The following is a 22813-nucleotide window of genomic DNA, read 5'->3' on the forward strand; positions in this document are numbered from 1 at the left end:
GTTGGTGGCACACATCTTAACGGGATTGCAGAGTCCCAGGTATTCATCAACATCAGCTTTGCTTCATCATACGCCTCCTGTGCAATGGAACTTTTCTTACGTTTTTCGGTAAAAAAATGATAACTAAATAGACAACTTCGAGGAAATGTTGCCAACATTTCAACTTCACCATTCAAACCGCTCATTATCATTAAGAAATGATGGACGATCTCTAAATAACCACCCCGCACAATTTCCCCCCCCAAAACAACGTGTTGAGTCTAGTTAGCGCTGTTTGAGGCCCAGAATCGTTTTGAACTGCGGCCGTATTATGTCTGCGAGCATTGCCAGCGGGAAGTTTTTAAAATATATATAAGCTCCGTGCGCGAAGGTTTACGTTCAATCGACGACGCTTCACAGACTATATTGTTGGCTATCACGTGCTCGCTGAAGCATTAAACCGGCCCTTCACTCTCCCTCCTCCATTCACTTGGCGGACGCGGAGCTCCACGGAGCAAGCGCCGCGCGCTCCGATTACAGCAACGCAACGATTGTGAAGTCGTCAGCTGTAGCCTGGCCCGTTTCCATTTGTTTGTATTGTTTGTTGTTGTTGTTTGTTGTTGTTCTGCCCGTGAGAGAGTCTCGGCGCACTTGTTCGGGTGGGTCCCGTGGGGGGGGGGGGTGGGTCCCGTGGGGGGGGTCCCCGGGGGGCGGGGTCCCGTGGGTCCCTGCGGCACATTTCAGGCCGAAGCGAGGGACAATAAGGAGACGGTTCTGTGCGCTGCGCTCGCAGTGCGAGTTGTCTGCAGCCGCCACTAAGACGTCCTCACGCCTGGCCACCTCCACGCCCCCTTTCCACCATTCCTCTCACACACCCCCCCCCCCACCTTTCCAAAACTCATCCAACTACTGCCTTCCCCACCCACCCCCACCTCCCTTCCACCTAGTTGCCTGGAGGGCTTTTGTCTGACATTCTGCTGATATCGGGCCTGGCAGCGGCTCAGGTTTAAATGGTAATCAGGTACAGCCAGGTACATTGTGCTGCGTGCTGACGAGGTCACACAAGGCATTGTATGGTTGTGTCGCTTTTTTCTCGTCTTTTTCCACCAATGTTTTTTTGGTTTTTAAAGTTGTGTCGTTGATGTCATGTTATGAGACAAAGCATCCATTCGGAACTCTTACAGAACATGTTCCGCAGTGAGAGATTTCTCAGAATTGCTTGTGAAGTTCCTTCAAGTGACCTTTTTTGCCACACACTAGGAGTGCACTTTCCCATCTTTGTAACGAGATAAACTGCATATGCGGTGGTTGGGATCACTTTCCCATGCAGCGGAAAATCAGAGTTGCCAACTCGGTGATTTTATTGCAGGATCTGGCGACTTCTTGGCTTTCCCTCGGGACAACAATATTTTTTGTTTGTTGTCAAAGCAACTAGCGACAACATCTAGCGGATTTCTGGGATGAGGACATGATGCAGATCTCAGAGCGATCTCAGAAATGTCTTGAGGGCCATGTCTCAGTTTAATATTTAATGCTCGGTCAATTGTTTCATGGCATGAAATATCGCGCCTTTTTGACGTTCGTTTGGACGTCTGTGCGCTTTCAGGAGTTGGCCACACCGTCGAAGGAGTGACTCTTCACCCGCTGACGCATGAATATTTTTTCGTATTTTGTATAAATAATGAGAGCATACAGGTTTGTTTTATTTCATTGCAGTGAGAATCTTATTGTTATAGACTTCCACAGACATGGAGCCAGGGGACACAAAAAAAACACAGGTACGGCATTGACTTGGCCTGCCGAATGGATTCTTAAGAAATAATTACAATGCAGCAATGGTTATGTTTAATGAAGAATCTGAAACCTAATACTCCAGAATGTACAATCTGCTGGAGATATGTAATGCCTCTGAGATGCTTAGCAGTTGCTGAAGAGCCACCTTGTGTGTGTGCGCACGTTTGTGTATGTGATTGTGCGCATGTGCGCGTGTGTGTATGTGATTCCGCGTGCACGTGTGTTCGTGCACGTGTTTGTGTACGTAGACAACCGATTGCCACGGTTGACTACGTACGGTCCGAAAGAAGTTCAAAATGTGCGACTGTTGCTTTTAACGTGAATGCAGTGAGTAACTCAGCCTCAGGGGGGGAATTAGTTTCAATTCAGAATTCCTGGAAAGACCCAGAAAATAATTTAAAAGACAAATTATGAAATAAAGCACTTATACCCATTTTGAATCTCCTGTCGAGGCAATTTAGCTGTTCAAATGATTATGAGGTTTTTTTTTCTTTAAGGAAACCAAATAAACATTAATCAAAGGCCATGCGAGGCTAACTTTGCTTTTTGAGCCTAATGGACTGGAACTGAGTGTGTGTGTGTGTGTTCCGGATGGAGTTTGGGTACCGGCTTTTGGGGGCCCATGGAGTGGAAAGACCAGTTGCCCGCAAGTGCGTTCGTGGTTTTTGCTAAAAAGGTTATGGGTCTGATAATTGTGGGATGCCACAAGATATGGTAATATAATCTAAATGATTGTTCACCACAGAATGATGTATGAATTGTTTAAAGAGTTTTAATTTCTGCATCGTTAAGGCATTTTCATTTAACTTTCGTTTTTATTGGAGCGTGAAAATAATACTAAATTGGGAATATTTAAAAAGTAAGTTAATATTTCAAACGCATTTTTTTTCACGTGAGCAAAAAACATCGTATTGAAGGTGTACTTGTGAGCTCTCTCGCCCTCCTGACCCTCTTTATGTTATGAAGAAGGGCCATTACCCAAAACGTCACCTATAATATAGTTTACATTTTCAGGCAGTGTTATTCATTTAGTATTTTGGAATTTTAACATATCTCTAATATGGGTGCATTACTCATCAATCACGCACCTTACTTTCAACCCCTTGACATCACCAACAAAGGCTGCGTTCATCAAACCCAGGATTTCGAACCACGGGCCCTTAGATTTGTTTTTGGAAACAATGTGTTGGATTTAAGACTTTAGGTTTGCGTTTAATTTAAAGTTGGCGGTGTGTGCTTTTAGAGATCCTGCTCCATCCCTCAGAGTTTCAGCGATTTGGGAATTGCCTGTTTGGAAAGCTGGGAATGCTTTGGGCTTGTTTTACTAGTCTTCTTGCGCGCGGGTGACAGTGAGAAAAATAAACAGACGAACCCAGTCACCGTTGGCCAACAGTTGGCCGACAGGGGACTGTTTTAGAAAAGCCACATTCCTTAAGAGAGAATGCACCCGGATTTATTCCTATAATTTCTGAAATTGTTGTATTCTTACCGAGCATTGGATTTCAATGAAATTGAGAAAATACCCCTGCATTCTGACAGATTAAAGTTGACAGTGTGGAACAAGCATTGAAGTGACATGATTTATGTCTGTTGGAAATATTGCCATTTTTGTTTTTAACACTAGAGACATCCTTCCAAGATGCATTTCTTAAGACGTTTTGTGCTGTTCTATTTCTGCCTGTTAATGCTCACGAGAGCAGTGTTCACCATCTTTGGAAAACTGACCTTAACCCATTCCCATTCCGATGACGTACAATGTAAGTCATCGGAAGGCCATGCGGGAGGGAGTGCGGCACAGTTTAGCATCAGCTATCGTAGAGTGTGGTCGTGTCGCTGCAGTTCTCTGCGGTGAGTAACCGATTGCGCGTTCCGTGATTCAGTGGTGAACGGGACACCCCACCCTGCAACTTGCGGATGTCTTGGAGACGGGAATAGGTTACAAGTGACAATGAGCCATCAAAGTTATGATACACCAACCATTTCGCAGGAAAAAAAACGTCGCCGAGAGCATTGCCTTCAACTGCATACGCGGTGCTTAAAATAAGTGGCCGCCACCTGTCCTGCATGCGCTCTGACACTTGGCGCTGGTCTCACCACCTGCTCCCAGCAAGTTAACGGCATTCGTCTTGTCTTGACACGGCTAAAAACGGGGTAAGGGGCGGCAAGCGGGATGATTAGCTGCTGCGGTATTTTTTTGAAAGTGGGCAACTGTAGCGCAGGGTCATAATTTTTTTTTACACCCGTTTAAACGAAAGAATAAGTAGTGGCACACGCAAACAACGGAGGCCACATAGTGGCAAGGGGTTTCGGCAACTTTCCCGACACGCCCAGCCGAGCAGTGGCTTCGACGGCACTTGAGGAGGAAAGAGATATTTAATTTGTTTGTCGCGAGCTGCCACGGTTTGAGAAATTGCATGCATGCATTATTTTTCTTCAAAATGGCCTCGTTAATTGGTTCCGTGATATTTGAATGAGCACTGGGGCTTGTGAAGGAGACAGGGGAGGAAGTGAGGGGGTTGATGGTGGCTTTGGTTGGGGAAGTGGGGGGGGGGGGGCATGGGATGGGGGGAGCTAGACTCGAGTAGGCCGTGGCGAAGGGAGAATTGGGGGGGGGGGGGAAATTTGGTCCCCAGGGGGAGGCAAAGTGGGGGTGAGAGCTCACAACCGAATGGCAGTGGCTTGTGTAAATTTGCTGGCCTTAATGAAGTTAACGAGGTGGCTCTCTGGAGGGTTGTTAGAGCAATTGGAGTTTGTCGAGAAGTGTGGCCAAGCTGCGGCTTGCTCTGCTAATTCTGCACAATCCTCTTGATGCAGGATGCCACTTGTCACGTAATTAGCATTGGACCACATCTCGCTTTGAACACTTGCAGTTGTGTGAATGTTTGTCTTCAAAAGTTCAGCATTAACTAACTATGAACTGTGACCAAATTGCACGGAATGCACCCAATCTCATCAGATATTTGGAGCTAAGCGGGATTGAGCTCGGGTAGTGCATGGCCACCATGCACTAAACGTGTGTTACAGGCCACGACTTGGACGGTAGAATGCTGCGCATAGAAATACACCGTTGTACTTTATCCTCTATGCCCCAGCGTCTCTTCCCCATGTCTTCACCAACTCGCACTGATCAACGGAGTGAAGTATGGTCAAACAGCCTCCCACGACCCACTTGACGTGGAGAGGCCTTTGTCCGGCAGTGGGAAATGCATTAAAGCATTGCACTCGAACCGTTTAATGATGTGAGAAAAAGCTCATTAAGTCAACTCGTTATCACTGAAAATGTTTTGTGTGTTTTGCACCAAACTAATTTAAATGCAAATTCCATGCCACTGATTTGAGTCGAAATAATTTTATTTTTATATATATTTTTATCAAATAATAAATTGACTTTTGAAAGATCTCCCTTGAAAAAGTATCTTTTGCCTTCACCATTCTTACTTGGTTACAAGGGCTCCCTATGAAAACAAAAAACGGCATTACATTAACTGTGAAGAAGAGTAAGCAGGATTGGACAAAATTTCATGACTTGAAGGCATGGTGGATGAGGCTGATGAAGGAATAGCAACCAAAGGCATGGGCGTGCCTGAGATGATGACCTCCAACAGAGATGGAGCGATTGGTTCATGTGCAGGAGTGAGGTGGATTGTAGCATGCAGGAGCACGATGTGATGGGGACCAGTCCAACAGTAGGCCATGGTTTGAGTGCAGGCCCAAAAGCCCGCATGTCAAGCAGCCAACAACAACCAGTACCTATTGAATGTGTAAATAGATAAAAAGTTAATGCGTTCCTCGAGTCGAGCAGGTTATAGGAACTTCGAAAAATAAACGATGGAAGGAAATAACAAAGTCGATTATGATGATCTGAAAAAATACAGTGAATATTATCAGGGACTTTTTGATTTAAAGCTTTCGTGACTGCAGGGATTCATATTCTTGGTTCTTTCGGTAAAGTCACGTAGAAGGGAAACAATAAAATGATAAAAATATAAAACAATAAAATTCTCACGACGTTTCGACTGCAACACAAGCAATCATCATCAGGTGTGAAAACCACAACAAGAAAATTTTAAAAAAAGTCGAAATGTCGTGAGAATTGTATTGTTTTATATTTGTATTATTTTATTGTTTCCCTTCTACGTGACTTTACCGAAAGAACCAAGAATATTATCAGGGACGTTAAGATCTTGTAGTTAATTAAATGCACCTTCGTGGGTTGATATTTCATTGAAATATTCGGATTTACATTTGAGCTTTTGTCCATTTTCTTTAGACCATTCTGCTTAGCATCGCTAACAAGCACCTCCTGTGCTGAATTTATTTTGTTAATAATTACTGCTTTGCTAATAACTAACACAAGGGAAGGATGTTCACTTGAGCGTGTTTTGCCTTTCCAATGTTATTGTTTCCACATTTCAAATGTGCATAGCTTGACTATTAAAACACTTTCGCCTTTTAATTAACACATGTCTGCTATGAAATATTTTGTACAGTGTGAAACCAGGACTATTACCATGTGCCAGAGCGAAATTGTTCAACACGCGCCACCATAATGCAATACATTCGTCCAATATGTCGTATTTCTTTAATTGCATTTTAATGGACAATATGCTCATAGTCTAAAAACGAATGCATATGCGGAAGCACACAGAGTGGAGTTCTGCTTATATTTATTTTATCCATAATGCTCTACAACTAGGCAAAATAAGTTTGTTTAAAATATTGCTTTTTGTGTATTCAATAGGGCTCCATAGTTTATATGGCTTGTTAAGCACACGCTGCTGGATAATATTGCTCCGGAAAGCTAAGAGGCCAACGGACGATACTTATTTATACGTGGCGGCGCAGAACGGAATTCTGTATGTACTTTCACGGAATGATTCAAACGAAGTAGGGAGTTGTATTTGTCCGGCAGTCGGGTGTTAACCCCGAAGAGCCCTCTTGAACCCTTTTGTCACACGATGGAGAGCCCAGAATCCTCGGCGGGGAGAGGTTTTCGCTTCTGGAAGCTGGGCCCTTTTTGAAGTCCGGGCCACTTTGTCCTCCTGGCAGGGGAGCGGTGTTAGTGCGCGGGGCTAGTTTTATATTGGGTAATCCGTGGCATGCACATAATCCTCACCTCCCCGCAATCCCCCACATCATCATCATCCCCACCCTGGTTGCACACTTACAGACCCACAGCCCAGTTATTAGAATGGGGGTTGATCGAGACAAAAACCATCCTCACCTGCCCCCCCCCCCGCCCATTTATCCCAACTCCACCCTCCATCACCGAATCATCCCCCCCCCGCCCACACTGCCTCCACCCCCTCTCCTCCCCCTTTACAACCCTCCACCCCTCAAGACTCACTCAGCCATTGCAGTCGTTCACAATGGCACAAAAAGCCAGCGTTGCTAATCTCCTTGTGTGTTGTATTTGCTGTCCGTTTTTCAAACATTTCTGATGGATTTAAATGAAAACTGTAGTGCCACTGCTTGTGTGCCCAATACGGACTTTAACGTGGCTTACGAGTTCACTAATCGTCACTTGAGAGTCTCATTCAAAAATGTTTTTTTAATTTTCTTTATGCAGCCAATAGGATGGTCATTCGGACAACGTTCATCTTTTATAATGGAATTTAAATCACGTGTATGTATTACACACTGTATACACAATGTAACAAACATGAATCTCAAAAAACCGTTTTCTCATGGACTGATGCGTGATTTTTTTTTATTGGCTATGGTATTTTTTTCTAAATGAAAAAAGCTGAACTGATGTTATTTATTACAAATAATAATTCGTGTTCAGGCCTTTGTGAATCCGCTGTGAAATTAAGGCTCCTCTCAAGTCAGATTGGTCACTGGGGTCGTTTGACCATACTTCACCATGCTGGTCAATGCAGGTCAGTGAAGGTGGAGGCCTCAGGACTGGCTCAGATATCACTCGTTACTATCGTTAGCCATGGTCAAACTCAGTTCGGCGCATTCATATCACGGTGCGCTAACCACTGTCCCACCATTCCAACCCAGTTCATTATTCATCCATGCATCTACATATTATTACTGTGTTTATATTTGTTAACTATGACTCCTATAAGAAGCCACTGTCTCTCTCTCTCTCTGCCCATCCCCACTGCTGCCGCTCCTGCTCCTGCTGCTGTTGCTGCAGGACTTTTCAGCGGCTTCACAATGCGATTAGCAACTGGTGGAACGTAATGTCCCAACTGTGGGCTAATCGGACGTTGAATGGAGGTGCCCTTCACTTGACGTGTACCCAGACCAAAAGCCACCCCCCCCCCTCTTTGGATATATTTTTTACATCAACATCTTTAGCCCGGGTGGAAATATAGTACTTCTAAGAAAAAAGAGAATGATCTAACACGTGGCAGCGATGTTCGTGATATTTTTGAGAAGTTTCGAGTGAGGACGAACTTCGATGAGTTTTGGGTGAGGCAGAGGTGGGGTTAGAGGCGATGCCTTTTTTATTCTTCTTCTTCTATGCCTCCACTGCCGTAGAAGACTAACAGTGGCATTGTGTGTGTAGGATTCCTGGTTCAGAGCGTTGGGTTTCTGTGGAGATGTGAGGCCAGATTAGCGCATTAACATGCCAAGCACGCTGCCTCGGCTGACCTGAAAGTTAGCCGCTATCTGATGTTTCAGCTGCTAAAACAAATAACGCACTTACTCCCGTGCAAGTGCTTAGATTGTACGGTTTCATTTCACTGATATATATTTACTAATCCATACCAATAACATTGAAGCGTAAAAAAAAGTGTAACATTTCACGAAAAAAAAAATGGGGACACCTTGCCATTTATTTATATTTCCTGAAAATGGTAAGTGAGTTTATTATGAATTTTTGTCAAGGTCCTCTATTTTAAGATAATAAAAGTGGATAACGTAAAGGATCCAGTGTTAAGCTAACAAACGTAGCCTTCTATTTGCCATCACTGCCACTGCCTATCGTGATGCCCTCTCACTCTCTCCGCACGGGTCCGGCGGCGCCTTAGACGTCTTTGATCCCCGTGCCACAGAGCTGTTAATAGTCCCCTAAAACACACACGTACGGGTGCCCCTACTTTTATTAAAGTAGATCAAGTGATCAAAGGATTAACCAAATAATGAATGTCTGGCAGCTCCTCTTTTCATATCGTTGAAGGATTGAAGGAATTTATTGCGGCCGGCAAAAGTCTGGGACGGTGCGGGTAATAGTTTTAAAATTGACTGCTGACAGGCCCCTGCGCGACCTTGCTTACCTCTTTGGCAGGTGGTAATAATGAAAGTGTCGCAAGGAATGCCATTGTTTCGAGTGATGCCGCATGCCCGTCGTCACGGCAGCTTCTCCCTGCGCGACGCGGGCTCTCGACGACTGTCGCGTGCACGAGGACGTTCACGAGGAAGCACGCGGTTTGCTCCACCCTCCACGGATGCGGCGCGGTTTTCTGTGCGGTCTTTTAGTTGTTGTTGTTGTTGTTGCTGCAAAGCGAGTCTCTGTAATGACCGCGAAATAAAAAAAAAATACATTTGTCTAGAGTAATGTTAACAAAAAAACAACACTAACGATCGTTAGAAAGAAAATATGTAAAATATATATATACTTTTACATTATTAAGTAAAACTACCATCGGATCGTTTATTATAATCACCTCACACTAGTCTTGAAACACTCAACAATTAAAGGATGTGCAATTTACAAGATGTTTTTTTTTTAAGTAACGGATTTTTTTTGCCTTGTCACAAAAACACTCGCGCAATTTAAGTCAACGCCAATTGCATGCAAACTCTTTGCACACGATTTATTAATGCTGAAAATAAGCAATGGCAACATGAAATACTTTACATTATTGTACGTATGTACAGTGAGGGAAAAAAGTATTTGATCCCCTGCTGATTTTGTACGTTTGCCCACTGACAAAGAAATAATCAGTCTATAATTTTAATGGTAGGTTTATTTGAACAGTGAGAGACAGAATAACAACAACAACAACATCCAGAAAAACGCATGTCAAAAATTGTATAAATTGATTTGCATTTTAATGAGGGAAATGAGTATTTGACCCCTCTGCAAAATATGGCTTAGTACTTGGTGGCAAAACCCTTGTTGGCAATCACAGAGGTCAGACGTTTCTTGTAGTTGGCCACCAGGTTTGCACACATCTCAGGAGGGATTTTGTCCCACTCCTCCTTGCAGATCTTCTCCAAGTCATTAAGGTTTCGAGGCTGACATTTGGCAACTCGAACCTTCAGCTCCCTCCACAGATTTTCTATGGGATTAAGGTCTGGAGACTGGCTAGGCCACTCCAGGACCTTAATGTGCTTCTTAGCAGAAAAACACTCCCAAAGCATAATGTTTCCACCTCCATGTTTGACGGTGGGGATGGTGTTCTTGGGGTCATAGGCAGCATTCCTCCTCCTCCAAACACGGCGAGTTGAGTTGATGCCAAAGAGCTCCATTTTGGTCTCATCTGACCACAACACTTTTACCCAGTTGTCCTCTGAATCATTCAGATGTTAATTAGCAAACTTCAGACGGGCATGTATATGTGCTTTCTTGAGCAGGGGGACCTTGCGGGCGCTGCAGGATTTCAGTCCTTCACGGCATAGTGTGTTACCAATTGTTTTCTTGGTGACTATGGTCCCAGCTGCCTTGAGATCATTGACAAGATCCTCCCGTGTAGTTCTGGGCTGATTCCTCACCGTTTTCATGATCATTGCAACTCCACGAGGTGAGATCTTGCATGGAGCCCCAGGCCGAGGGAAATTGACAGTTCTTGTGTTTCTTACATTTGCGAATAATCGCACCAACTGTTGTCACCTTCTCACAAAGCTGCTTGGCAATGGTCTTGTAGCCCATTCCAGCCTTGTGTAGGTCCACAATATTGTCCCTGACATCCTTGGTGAGCTCTTTGGTCTTGGCCATGGTGGAGAGTGTGGAATCTGATTGATTGATTGCTTCTGTGGACTGGTGTCTTTTATACAGGAAACAAGCTGAGATTAGGAGCACTCCCTTTAAGAGTGTGCTCCTAATCTCAGCTCGTTACCTGTATAAAAGACACCTGGGAGCCAGAAATCTCTATGATTGAGAGGGGGTCAAATACTTATTTCCCTCATTAAAATGCAAATCAATTTATAACATTTTTGACATGCGTTTTTCTGGATTTGTTGTTGTTATTCTGTATCTCACTGTTCAAATAAACCTACCATTAAAATTGTAGACTGATCATTTCTTTGTCAGTGGGCAAACGTACAAAATCAGCAGGTGATCAAATACTTTTTTCCCTCACCGTTTGTTTAACTTCTTTTTGCACCATACGCAGCCAACCGCGCTAATCGGAGGTAGCTCACGTTGTCTCCGCAAATTAACGTTTTCCTCCCAACCCTCTCTCTCTCCCCGATTCACGTTGGCCGCGTTTTCCGTGGGGCTGTATATAGTTTCGCGCTCTCTCAGCAGCTCGCTCGCTCTCAGTTGGTGTGGATTTCACGCGGCTTGGCCCAGAAGCAAGTGGTTGGGGGGGGGGGAGAATACAGTAAGCGACAATTTCTGCGGCTTCTGTTGCTTTGTTTTTGCTTTGCCAGCCCCGTGCTATCTGCGGCGATAGTTCTTCTAGTGCATCGAAGTTTCACTGCCTCTTCAGCCCTGCAAACGAATTTGCAACACACCGAAAATGCTCCCACGCCCTACCACCGTAAAACATCGTTCTGCACTTAAGCACGAGTCGTCCCATCGAGTCGGGCGGCCAGATGTGAGGGAGTCTTCTTGACGCCTTCATTACCATTTAACCGCGGTGTTAATCCTCTTGCATCGTCAACGTAACCTGCGAAAAATTGTCGACAGTTTACAGACAAGTAATTTCCTGTCCGTGCGGTTCACACACTTTTCCTTCACGCCGGATAACTTTTGGTGTTGATCCAAACCTCGTTGGGGCACGGCTGGGGGTGAGTGGGGGAATGAATAATTTATTTGGCCGCTGCACTCTGTATCCGGTGGTGGGCACCACCTAAGCCATCCTCCCGAGCAAGTCTCCCAGCACGCGGAACGAAACGTCGGACCCCGTGCCGAACGACACGCTGAACACTCCAAACACGCGTCACGGGGGTGTGTACGGGACAGCAGGTGAACACCTGCGCAGAAGTAGGTGCCATTTACATGCTAACGTTCTCATTTAGTCGAATGGAGAAGACAAAACTGTAAAAATTACGGAGGAAAATTACAAAATTTAAATTTTACAACAAAAATCGCCGACTGCCGAACGGACTCACGAGCTCAAATCGTGGCGATTCAATACAATTTTGGATTTTTCACGGCGTACAAAGGTGACCGCATCTCACGATACTGTACGGAAACACAGGTCGTATTTGTCTTATATAGAGAGAGAGAGCCAGTGCAAGGCAAAGAGGGGGGGGGGGGGGAGAGCCTTGAGCCTGGACTTGGATAGCGGCTGGGAGTTGAGTGTTGAAGCAATCGCTGAGGGATGAACGGTTACACGTCCTGTGTACTTCACCCTCTTGCGTACCGGTGAATTATAAGCGAGTTGCAATACTTAGGCCCGGAGTATTCAGCCAGTTGATGGCGTTTTCTCGAGCCGAGTGTTTTTCACGCTCATCCTCAGTTGAATGACCTCACAGGGCCGTCGATGCCGCGTGTTTATGCCGTAGATCCGAGATGATGGAAACACAAGTGTGTGCTCTCGTGTGCCCGTGCCCTCCTCCGTCTATTGAGGGCTCAAAGCAAGCGTCCGCTAGGATCGCCGCGTCCCCTGTTGGTCCTCGCGGACTGCGGAGACCATAGGCTTTTGCCCTTCATCTACAATCGATGTCGTTCTACATGCAATTTTCAGTTTCTTGATAAGATTGTAAAGTGGTGCAACACTTAAAATTGGTGGCGCTCCTCTGATCAGCCCTGAATAAATTAGATCAGATTCAGATCAGAATATTTATCTATATATTGAAGGAATTCCACGAGCTATAAAGCTCTTTAAGACAGATCTTCAGTCTGGGCACGGGGTAAGAACGTTACAACAATAAACACTATAAAACACGGTCGCAGTGCAAATAACAAGAGAGTTAATCAAATCACGCCAAACTGAACCATCCCTCTTCTTTGGTTCTTTCGGTAAAGTCACGTAGAATGAGAATAAAATAATGAATTGATAAAATAAAATAACACAATAATATTCTCACGACGTTTCGGCCACAACACAAGCGGCCTTCATCAGGTGAAGGGGGCGAGACTGTCTGGTAGGACAGCGCTGTCCTACCAGACAGCGCTGTCCTACCAGACAGCGCTGTCCTACCAGACAGTCTGTCCTACCAGACAGCGCTGTCCTACCAGACAGTCTCGCCCCCTTCACCTGATGAAGGCCGCTTGTGTTGTGGCCGAAACGTCGTGAGAATATTATTGTGTTATTTTATTTTATCAATTTATTATTTTATTCTCATTCTACGTGACTTTACCGAAAGAACCAAAGAAGATGAATCATTGCAGTCACGAAAGCTTTAAATCGAAATTGAACCATCCCTATCCTACCAGGTAAAGCCCACTAAAGTATTAACTTCAACCTGGCCACCAATGATAGCCCAACAAAGTGGCTTATCACCTGTACATTTATAGCAGTGAAATATTTTTTTCCATACAGGGTAGAGTGATGATGCAGTGTTTAAGCGGACTGCACTATAAACCCGGCGACATCAGTTCGATTCCCAACCACGACTAATATCAGTGGCGAGTGATGTCCGAACTGGTCCTGGACACCGCCCTCCCCACCCTTCACCAACCCACACTGACCAACACGATGAAGTATGGTCAAATAAATCCCCATGACTGACGTGGCGAGGACATCCCTTTATCTCGCAGGGAATTGAAACATGGCTTTAAATTATGATTATTGCTTGTGCCGTAATAGACAAGGAGCACAGCTCTTCGCAAGTACTTTAGTGGCAGGGGACCCACATGCCCTTTCTACAGAGTGGTGCAAACGCACCGCTCGCGATGCAAGGGATGCGCTGTTGGCTGGAAATGGAATTCAAAAGTAGGCACACGTTTAAAAGGAGAAAATGTGTTGCACATTCGAAGCGGAGTCCATGGCGTAGCCTCCAGTTCATTCAAAATCATCAGAAAATGTACTTATACTGGACGAATCCGATGAGCTATAAAGCTTTTTTTTATTTTTACAGATGCCCATAAGAGTGAGCCTTGTGGAACGCGTGGCCCTTCCCAGCTCCGTGGGGGGCTACACTCCACCCATCCCTGCCATAATTGCCGTGCTCCTCGCTTTAATTGCAACATTTTCCTTTAATTAAGGTGCCCTTATTAATGATATTTTCTTCCATTAGCAGCGCTTCTCTTGCCTTAATGGCGGTGCCCTCCGTTCTTGCCAATTTTCTGTGTTGCAGCAGAAGCACAACGGGGGTGGCCCCCTGTCATTATACTTCCTCCCCGCGACGGTAATTGAGGTTACGGGGGTGTTTGGTGACATTAAATGATAGCGGAGAAGATTTAATTGAGACAAGAGTCGGGTCAATGCCTTCAGAGGACAGTTTACAGCAATTAATGACGTTTAAAATGTTGCGAGTCGTGTTAATCGCCGGCAAAAAAATGACATTGGCAACCCAGAGGGGGTGCCTCGAATTCGCATCGACGGTGTCCTCGTGTCACCACCGCAACCCTCGAGAAGCACGGCGACACCTGGAGCCCGCCCGCCCGCACGCCCGCACGCCCGCCCGCACGCACGCCACCGCCGAAATTTAACGAGACAAATGCCACACTTCTGCCAACAGGGATCTCGTGCAATGCACGGTCAGTGCCATGCGCGACCCTCTCCCCCCCCCCCACCACCTCGCCCAACGTCCCCGCCTGTGAAACAACGAGCGCATGAAAAACCCTTTCGGCGTAGGCGGTGCCGCACTGGGTGAGGTTGCGATTATGATCACGATGACACGAGTCTTTATTTATAGAACGCCTACCACAGCAGGAACGTGTGCGAACGGCGCTTCACGCAAGTTTTAAGATTAAATAAAACCGACGCATTTGCAAAGAAATATGTAAAAAAAACTAATTAAAAATTACGTAAAAAGAAGCTGAGGGGGGGGGGGGATAAAAATAATTTAAAAAATGCCATAATAATTCATGAGGTGGCCAAATGATATCAGGAGGCTTAATGATACATATAGGCCTTAACCTTGATTTAAAAGTAGCCACTGTGGTTATGATCTGTGACGCGTTTGGGCAGAGAGTTGCACAGATTCTGGGGGCGAATTGGGGGCAAACACTCCTCCACTTAACAGACTGGGAGGAGCGCATACAATTGAAGAGTATAGATCATTAATACTCCATATTCCAGAACAACTGCATGGTCAACAGTACAGCAAAATCCTTTGTGGGACTGTACTATCCTCCAATGTCTATGGTCCCTTGCCATCACCATGCCTCACTGACCGACGTGATGAAGTATGGCCGTATAACCCTCACGTCCCGCATGGCGTTGGGAGGCTCTCATCTAGCAGTGGATTGATAAAAGCGCTGTCCATGTGCAACACTGATTTCTGTTTGATTAATTGCTGTGCTTTGTTTTTTATTTGTTTGCTTTGTCGATTTGGTAACCCAGGTTGCTCGTGCAAATGAGCACTATCCTGGTCTCTTGAGGTCACAACTAGCTAAACAAATGAAACAAATAATGTCACGAATAGTATCCTTCAAACAGGGATTGGGACCTATGTCATTTGCAAATTAAATTAATCCATCTCACATCCTGCCCATGAGTCACAGCGCCCCCACGCTTAACGTATGTATGTTGAACTTCTTTCGCACCGTACGTAGCCAACCGCGCTAATCAGAGGTACCGGGAAGGAAAATAAACTAAAGACAAAAAGCAGTTCGAAAGAAATGAGTTGTAAATTGGTGATTTAAAAGTGCATACTTGATAATATTTGCTTTCCTAAAATTTAACGGTGTCCGTTTACATGTTACTACTGGAGAAGAGTCACCCTAAATATGTTTTAATGTTTCTGTAACTTAATTGTAATTGTACTATCATTATTAAAAAATATATATCTGCCCGAGCTGACCTACACTTCAAGCAATATATTTATTATTTAACATCGATTTATGTTTGTGCAATAATTCGATTTCTCACATCACGACGCAGTTGCTTTTGCTCTAAATTTCCATTCTCTTCAACTGATACACTTTTGTTGTTGTTGTTGTTTTGCTTTTGCCACCGTGGTGATCCAGGTCACTCTTGCGATTGAGACTCCTCCTGGCACCCTTGAGTTTTCACCTGGTTACTAAAATAAATACACTCGAAGACTCCGATTTGCATTCCCTACTCAACATCTGCGGCGTTGGCGCAGCCCAGTCCCCTGGCCCCCCTCTCTCTCTCTCTCTCCTCCGTCATTGGTGGTGCCCCCCATGCACATCGGGCAGTGCCCGGTTCGGTCTAAACAAAAAAAAAGGGAGCAGACATCGTTGCTGCTCGCAGCAAAACAGCGCAGCTGTCGCGATTTTCACCTGAAGACGGGCGCTTGTGTTGCGTTCGAAACGTCGTGATTTATTTAATTTAATTTCTACCAACGTGACATTACCCAAAGGACCAAAGAGTGTGAAAGTAAACCTTTCGTCTTTTTTCGCGACGTTATCGCCGATCGTGCTATCGGCATCGCGTCACGAGAAAAGGCACCCACTTCGATCGTTCGCAGAGCAGTGTAAACTTCACGAAGAGAAACAGCCCACGGAAGCGAATATCATGGAGCTACCTCCGAGGTCTCTTCAAGGTGAACCTCTGGTGCGAACCGTAGAGGGCAGCACCTTTCCATCTGCCCTGCGACTGAGAGCAACGCTCGGTATCTGATAGTCAAGCCAATATGTTGTATTCTTATAGTTCGAATGCATCCAAATTTAGTGAAAAACCACATTTTACGTGATGGGGCCTTTTTTTGCGTGCAGTCATTCGTGCCAGAGCAACGACCATCGACCCACTTTACTCTTGAGCATCCAGTATCATCACAGGCGGCTTTGCTGCCTGGATCCATGTACCGATCCATGTGCCACCAGTGGCGAGAGAGGCGAAGTCACTCGACATGTTCAGGTCTTCTCTAAAGACTCACCCGTTTCCCCTGGCCTACACTTTCCACGTTCGGCCACTGGACGATGGCCTTTGCAGCATTTTATATTCCCTAACTTCGTGCGTGGCGCACTGAGATGTCTGGATGAATTGCACTTCGTAAATGTAAGTTATTGTTAGCCACACTCAACATATCGAGCTGTGCCAGCTCAGTATCCTGACCTCAGAACGGCCAAGTCGCCCGGCCATTTAGAAGCAGCGGACGCAGGCAAACGATCGTCGAGCGCCTTGAGCATCGTTCTGTCTGCTCGGTGTCGCCGCAGCGGACACGGTGGACGTGCTGCGAGTGCTGGATCTGCACAACGCCCAGGAGGGAGTCGCCAAAACAGCGGGGCTCTGCACAAGCCGCCCGCGCTCCGAGCGGGGAGACGTCGCCTTCCGCATCGCCAAGATGGCCCAGATCAGCGCGCCCACCCGACAGCTCTTCCCAGGTACCACACCATGGATCAGTGTACCTACCCGACAGCTCTTCCCAGGTACCACTCCACACAAAATGTGGCGTGCGTTCATTCACTCGTCTTTAAGGGGCATTTCGTTAGAGATACGGCAGTGACAATGCTTCAAGATTCTGCCATGATACAGGTACCCTCAACATTCTACCTGGACTATCCTTTTATCACCACACACGTGTAAGTAAGACTATACTCCGTGATGCCAGACTAATGTTATCCAGTAGCGGCTCAATAAAGCAAACTCTAAGCCTCATCAGCAATCTTTCACTATTCTGTTTATGAGACTCAAAAGGCCAAACCCATAATGCTCCACGACAGCACGCTATTTTATTCTAAATACATCTCTCGATTGTGCGTTTTTTTCAAGGTTTGGTGCTCGGCGCACATATATTAAATACACAATCTGTCCGGTGTGCATTTTTTCGTCAAATGCATTACAGCACATGCTAGAGAAATCATGACGCTTGCTTTGGATCTGTGAGGTTAACAGTGTACGCCTCGCTCGGTAGCCCAGGAGCGGGGCTTTCAATAATCGCAGGCGTGTACGATGTTAATGCATTTGAGAGGCTGCAATCGCTTTTGTGAGCTTTAATCTTCGAAGCAGAATAACCAATTTGGCAAATGCTTTGTGATGGAAAGGTAACTTTACGGGTCATCTCACAGCAGGAGTCTGCTAACCAGCGGCTGACCACATTGTATCAGGGAGATCTGCTTGCCATTGGGTTGACACACAGACACGCGTTCTTGTCTCGGGTTCAACGATTAAAAGGCTCCAACATCACAGTTTGATCTCAGACATAGTGTCTTGTGATCATTGCATAAAAGCCGGCGAGCCCGCGTTGCCATAAGGTTAATATCTACGTCAAGGTAGACGTTTTTATACGGTTTTTTTGCCCGAATGCAATATCTCTGCTGCTGCTGCTGCCCTTGCTGTGCCTGAGGCTGTCAGTCGAATGCACAGCGGTGAGAAGCGTGGCTTGTCGAGACTTTGTCCCGATGTGGCGTTTTTGACAGCGATGCGCACGAGATGAAAAAAAACAGTGAGCCCTGCTAACAATGCGTTTCCTCCAGCGATTCACTGAATTGTCATAACTCAAGATTGCGATCGGATTCAAGGATTTATTTATTTCAGTCTCCTCTACACATCACTATTTACTTGCTACGAGGAAGGGTGTTTGGCCGAAACATCACCTTTGTTTTTTTCTTGAAGGCTGCAATGCTATTAACAAACGTATCGAGTTTTCTTCTTCTTCTTCCTCTCATATATTAAGTTTTTCTTTGGGCAGTTTTGTCAGCCTCATTATCCTAAATGTAACATTTGCACATCACACGCTTACACATTTAATAATTAATAAACAACTCATTCTAACGTTCAGAATGCTATGCACGTACGGGTATAATACTAAGATTGTAATCAATCTTTCGATGTTACAGTTACTTGCTGTGGAGGTGCTGCTGTGTGGTGTAACGACCACAGTGCACTTCAGTTTAAACAGAGGGCTGCCCCTTCCCCGTCACTCCCCCCCCCTCACCACCTCTGTTCACCTCGTAGTAGAAATAGGTGAGCCCATTGGGAGGTCACATGTGGTGCGGTAAAGTGTGGGTACCTCTTCCACAACTTCTGGCTAGTGTGGAAGAGTAGGCAAAAAACACACTTCGGAGGAGCTCTCGAGAGCTCCCTATAGTGGAGGGCCTTCTGCCAACACGGTGGCATGAGCCAGCAATGGCAGGGCTGCACTTTTACCTTTGCATTTCTTAAGTTACTTGCCCGCACTATATAACCGATTCCAACGTTGTGAACTTTAGGTTAAAATCAATTGAATGGCATAACAATAAAACGCCATCTTCCAGCAACAGACACGTTTTCATTTGGAACAGATACTCGTGAAATTCGGAAAATAGGGCAAACTTGTACAGCGTCGCAGTATAGTTGATCCAAACATAAAGCTTGTTGTGATTACACCGCAGTTAAGAGACATCCATCCTGTAACGTAAGTACGCTGTGTGGATGGCTTAGTGCTCTTAGCTCGCGCGGGATAACAAGAGCGTGATTGTGCCCGTGCCTCTAACAGCCCTTGTTGCGCCGGCTCTGTTACAGACGGCCAGTTTCCCCAAGACTTCTCCATCCTGGCCACGGTAAAGCCCAGGAAGGGTCTGCAGGCCTTCCTGATGTCCGTCTACAACGAGCAGGGCATGCAACAGCTGGGCTTCGAGGTCGGACGCTCTCCCGTCTTTCTGTATGAGGACCACACGGGAAAGCCCGTTCCAGAGGAATACCCACTCTTCAAGGGCATCAATCTCGCCGACGGAAAGTGAGTCCTGGATTGCTCGTGCGCATGCGGGTGCAAAGACAGCGGGTGTCATTATTTTTTTGTTTGTTTTAATGGACCTGCTGGTTCCGGGAGACTCGAGCGTGGCAAGAGGGTGAATTGCTTGAGAATGGTCAAGTTGGAAAAGGGTGCGGCCCTGCGATTCACTCCCAATGCTTGGCAAAGGGGGGGGGGGCCTTCAATCAGAGGCAGCTGTAGTGGGCATTTGTTCTCCCCTTTCATGCTCATCAGATGTTTAATCAGAGGCGGAAGTACCCAGACTTTACCCTACCATACGCGACCTGCTGATAGACTTGTCAGCGACTTCTGGATTGCAAGACCAGTGCACTAATAATAATAACACCACGGTGGTTACCGAATTGTTGTGAAGGCTCTTCTAAAATATGTATTTATTATTTAACCACTCAATACCAAAAAAAACCCTTTACAAACTATGAAGCCATGTTTTCGCTACAGTACTTGCGTAACATTAACTGTACTGGAAAATTAAAACAATGCAAATTATTAGCTGTTCCAGGGAAGCCTCCGAACAAACTAATTTCGCCCCACAAAAGGGCTCTGTAAACGGGGTGTCTTAGAAATAAGTTTCAAGCCACTGGTCCTGAATAAGCGGCTTCAGGTTTCCCCTCGACAGTGCTCGATTAATTTTGTGACTGGCTGCCCGTTGCAGCGGTGCGTCACGCGTGTTTGAAAAGGCCATGCGGTCTCTTCAGTTAGGGGTCTGCATTCCACAAGAGAGCTGCCGATACTTATAGCTGAGCGCGGCGACACAGTGAATGTCCAACACCGCAGAAAGTATTTTTTTCGTATCAATTTGCATTGCAGGGCTTAACTGCTTCATCTTCCACTAGAATATTTGCGGCACACAAATTCTCAACATCGGGCTTTGATCTCGGATCTGTACAAAACTGAGACAAGAGCATTGAGCCCATCAATCTGGTGACAAAAAAAAGTCACGATACAGGCTGAGTCACATTTTTCCTCTTTTGGGTTTTTGAGCGGCATTGGCTGCTCCTAATGGAAATGCCCTCTCGTTGGAAATATGTTATCACAGGAATGTAGCGTTTTCAGAAGATCACACTATGCTAGGTGAGCAACATGACACACGTTTCTGTGGATGCGACGTGAAGAACAAACACCCGTAGAAAGAGACATGCACATTGTCCACATCGTTATGAATTATATGTACATTACCATACACATAGACTATGCATTAGTTGCGCATAACAGCTTTGAGATAGCTATGCTCGAAGCAGAATTTATTTTTAGATCCAATCAACATCATCATCATCATTGTCATCAGCAGACATGACCTATCCACTGCTGGATGAAGGCCTCCCTAAGTCACCACCATCCCCCACGACCGCACAATGCAGTGGTCCACGGGGCTTCAGTGAATCTTTTCGCTCCATTTCTGTGGCGTTCAGATTCAGAGGCATAGGCAGACATCAATCTAACTCTGAAGCAAGAGATCCCAATCAACACAGCAGTCGCAAATCCCCTTTGCCTGCCCTTGAGTGTTGTACGGAATACATTTACAAAATGTTCACTCCAACGTTCGGTACATAAACGTTTTGTTCTTACAATTGCAGCTTGAAACAGACAACTGTACATTTTTGGCGATTTATGTCTGTGTTTGTCCATCCTTGTGTGTTTTTCTTTGTGTCTGTATGAATGCCTGTCTGTCTGGCGTGGTGCTGGCCACCCACCCCCTTGTGTGCTGTGCTGGCTTTCATCGGTGTTCAATAGCAGCACTTGCCCCAACCGTCGGTTCAGGCTATACCGGGGATCTTTGTCTTTGTTGTGTGCGTCATCTGTCTGTCCCTCTGTCTGTCTTTGTCTGTCTGTATGTCTGCTTGTCTGTCCATCTGTATGTGTGTCCGTTCATCTGTCATCTTACCTCAGCGTCTACCTGTAGCTATTTCCCCATCATTTGTTCTCTCGCTGCCTCAGCTATTTTCGGCATCTATTTTCTTAATTTCTTTAATCTCTGACCCACGTGAACCTGTGCTATGAATGCAATTTAGTGCAATATTCTGTTTGCCACTGAGGCTCTAGAATGGGCTACACATATTTGGCTCTCAGATATATACAAATATATATACACACACACATGCCAGAGTTAACTTTAATGACAAAAGCAGCAAAAATATGACTTTCAGCAGGGGTCGTCATTAAATTCCTGTTTGGCTCAGTCAACGCAGTCATTAACACACAGCCTCGTTTAAAGGTGGCATGCATTAGCGTTCGCGAGGCATCATTTCTCTTCAGTTACAGGGAACAAAATACACCGGACAGCCATTGGTCAATTCACTGCTGTATGAGGACCTGCCCATGCCGTGTGGATCATGGGGTTTACTTGACCACACTTCGCCATGCCGGTCAGCACATTCATGAATGTTTGCTGCGCTGCCTCTTGCGGCCTACCACGCAGCTCTTTAGTCTGTAACAACCTGTTGTGCATGGTGGTCGCCATATCCAAGCAATATCCAGGCCCAAAACCTGCTGCGCTTCCAAGTTCTGGTTAGATCGCACGTATTTTAGCGTGACCTGATTGAGCATCTGCAACACTTTTCACCGCATAACTTGTTAAGAATGCGTCTTGAATTATATCTCTTCTCTGTCTCTCGGGATGGTCGTAAAAGTGACAGGCAAAGTAAACCCTCGGGTTCAGTGGGTAAGTATCTCACGCTATTCTTTCCGTTGTTTAATTCGACGGTGGGCACCTGAAAATGTTGCTAGGATCTGCAATTCCCTACATTACTTCGCATGTCGTACACTGCATATGGCTCTACAGTTTAACAGCTGGTGCTGACACATTAGCGCAAGTAACAAGGATCGCTTTATTGATAACAAACCTCGGCAAAGCCAAAACCATATTGCCTGGAGATCATGCGATTCTTCGCAGATGGTCTTGCTTTGAAAAATAATAACTTTCCGGGGGTTTCCCGGGGCTTGGCATTGAACTAATTTCGAAAACACAGCACGCATTGCCACCGCGCGCCGCCCTCCTCTCTCCGCGCGATATTTAGTAGGCATCCTATTAAAGGCGCGCGGCACATTTGGCGCAACGAACCGGGCGCACGCGCGAGCGCGTTCACATTTTCTGTTCGTAGCGAAAAACCCGCCGCAGTTTTAAAATCGAACCCGCACGCGTGGC

At 45.8% G+C, this 22813-nt stretch overlaps 1 protein-coding gene across 4 annotated transcripts in view; it reads left to right on the top strand.

The window, feature by feature from the left end:
- Positions 1 to 22813, top strand: part of LOC116944881 (collagen alpha-1(XI) chain-like) — a 176649-nt gene that overhangs the window by 5871 nt on the left and 147965 nt on the right. For 2 of the 4 annotated variants that reach the window (XM_076068804.1, XM_076068805.1), the window contains exons 2-3: positions 17135 to 17347; positions 19422 to 19635. In XM_076068804.1, the coding sequence (XP_075924919.1) occupies positions 17135 to 17347; positions 19422 to 19635 (427 nt within the window). The remainder of the gene's footprint in view (positions 1 to 17134; positions 17348 to 19421; positions 19636 to 22813) is intronic. The other 2 variants (XM_032958737.2, XM_032958738.2) reach the window with 1 other exon arrangement.

Source organism: Petromyzon marinus, chromosome 22 (assembly GCF_048934315.1).
Source record: "Petromyzon marinus isolate PM22_M1 ecotype Great Lakes invasive population chromosome 22, UKy_Petmar_22M1.pri1.0, whole genome shotgun sequence".
Taxonomy (NCBI): domain Eukaryota; kingdom Metazoa; phylum Chordata; class Hyperoartia; order Petromyzontiformes; family Petromyzontidae; genus Petromyzon; species Petromyzon marinus.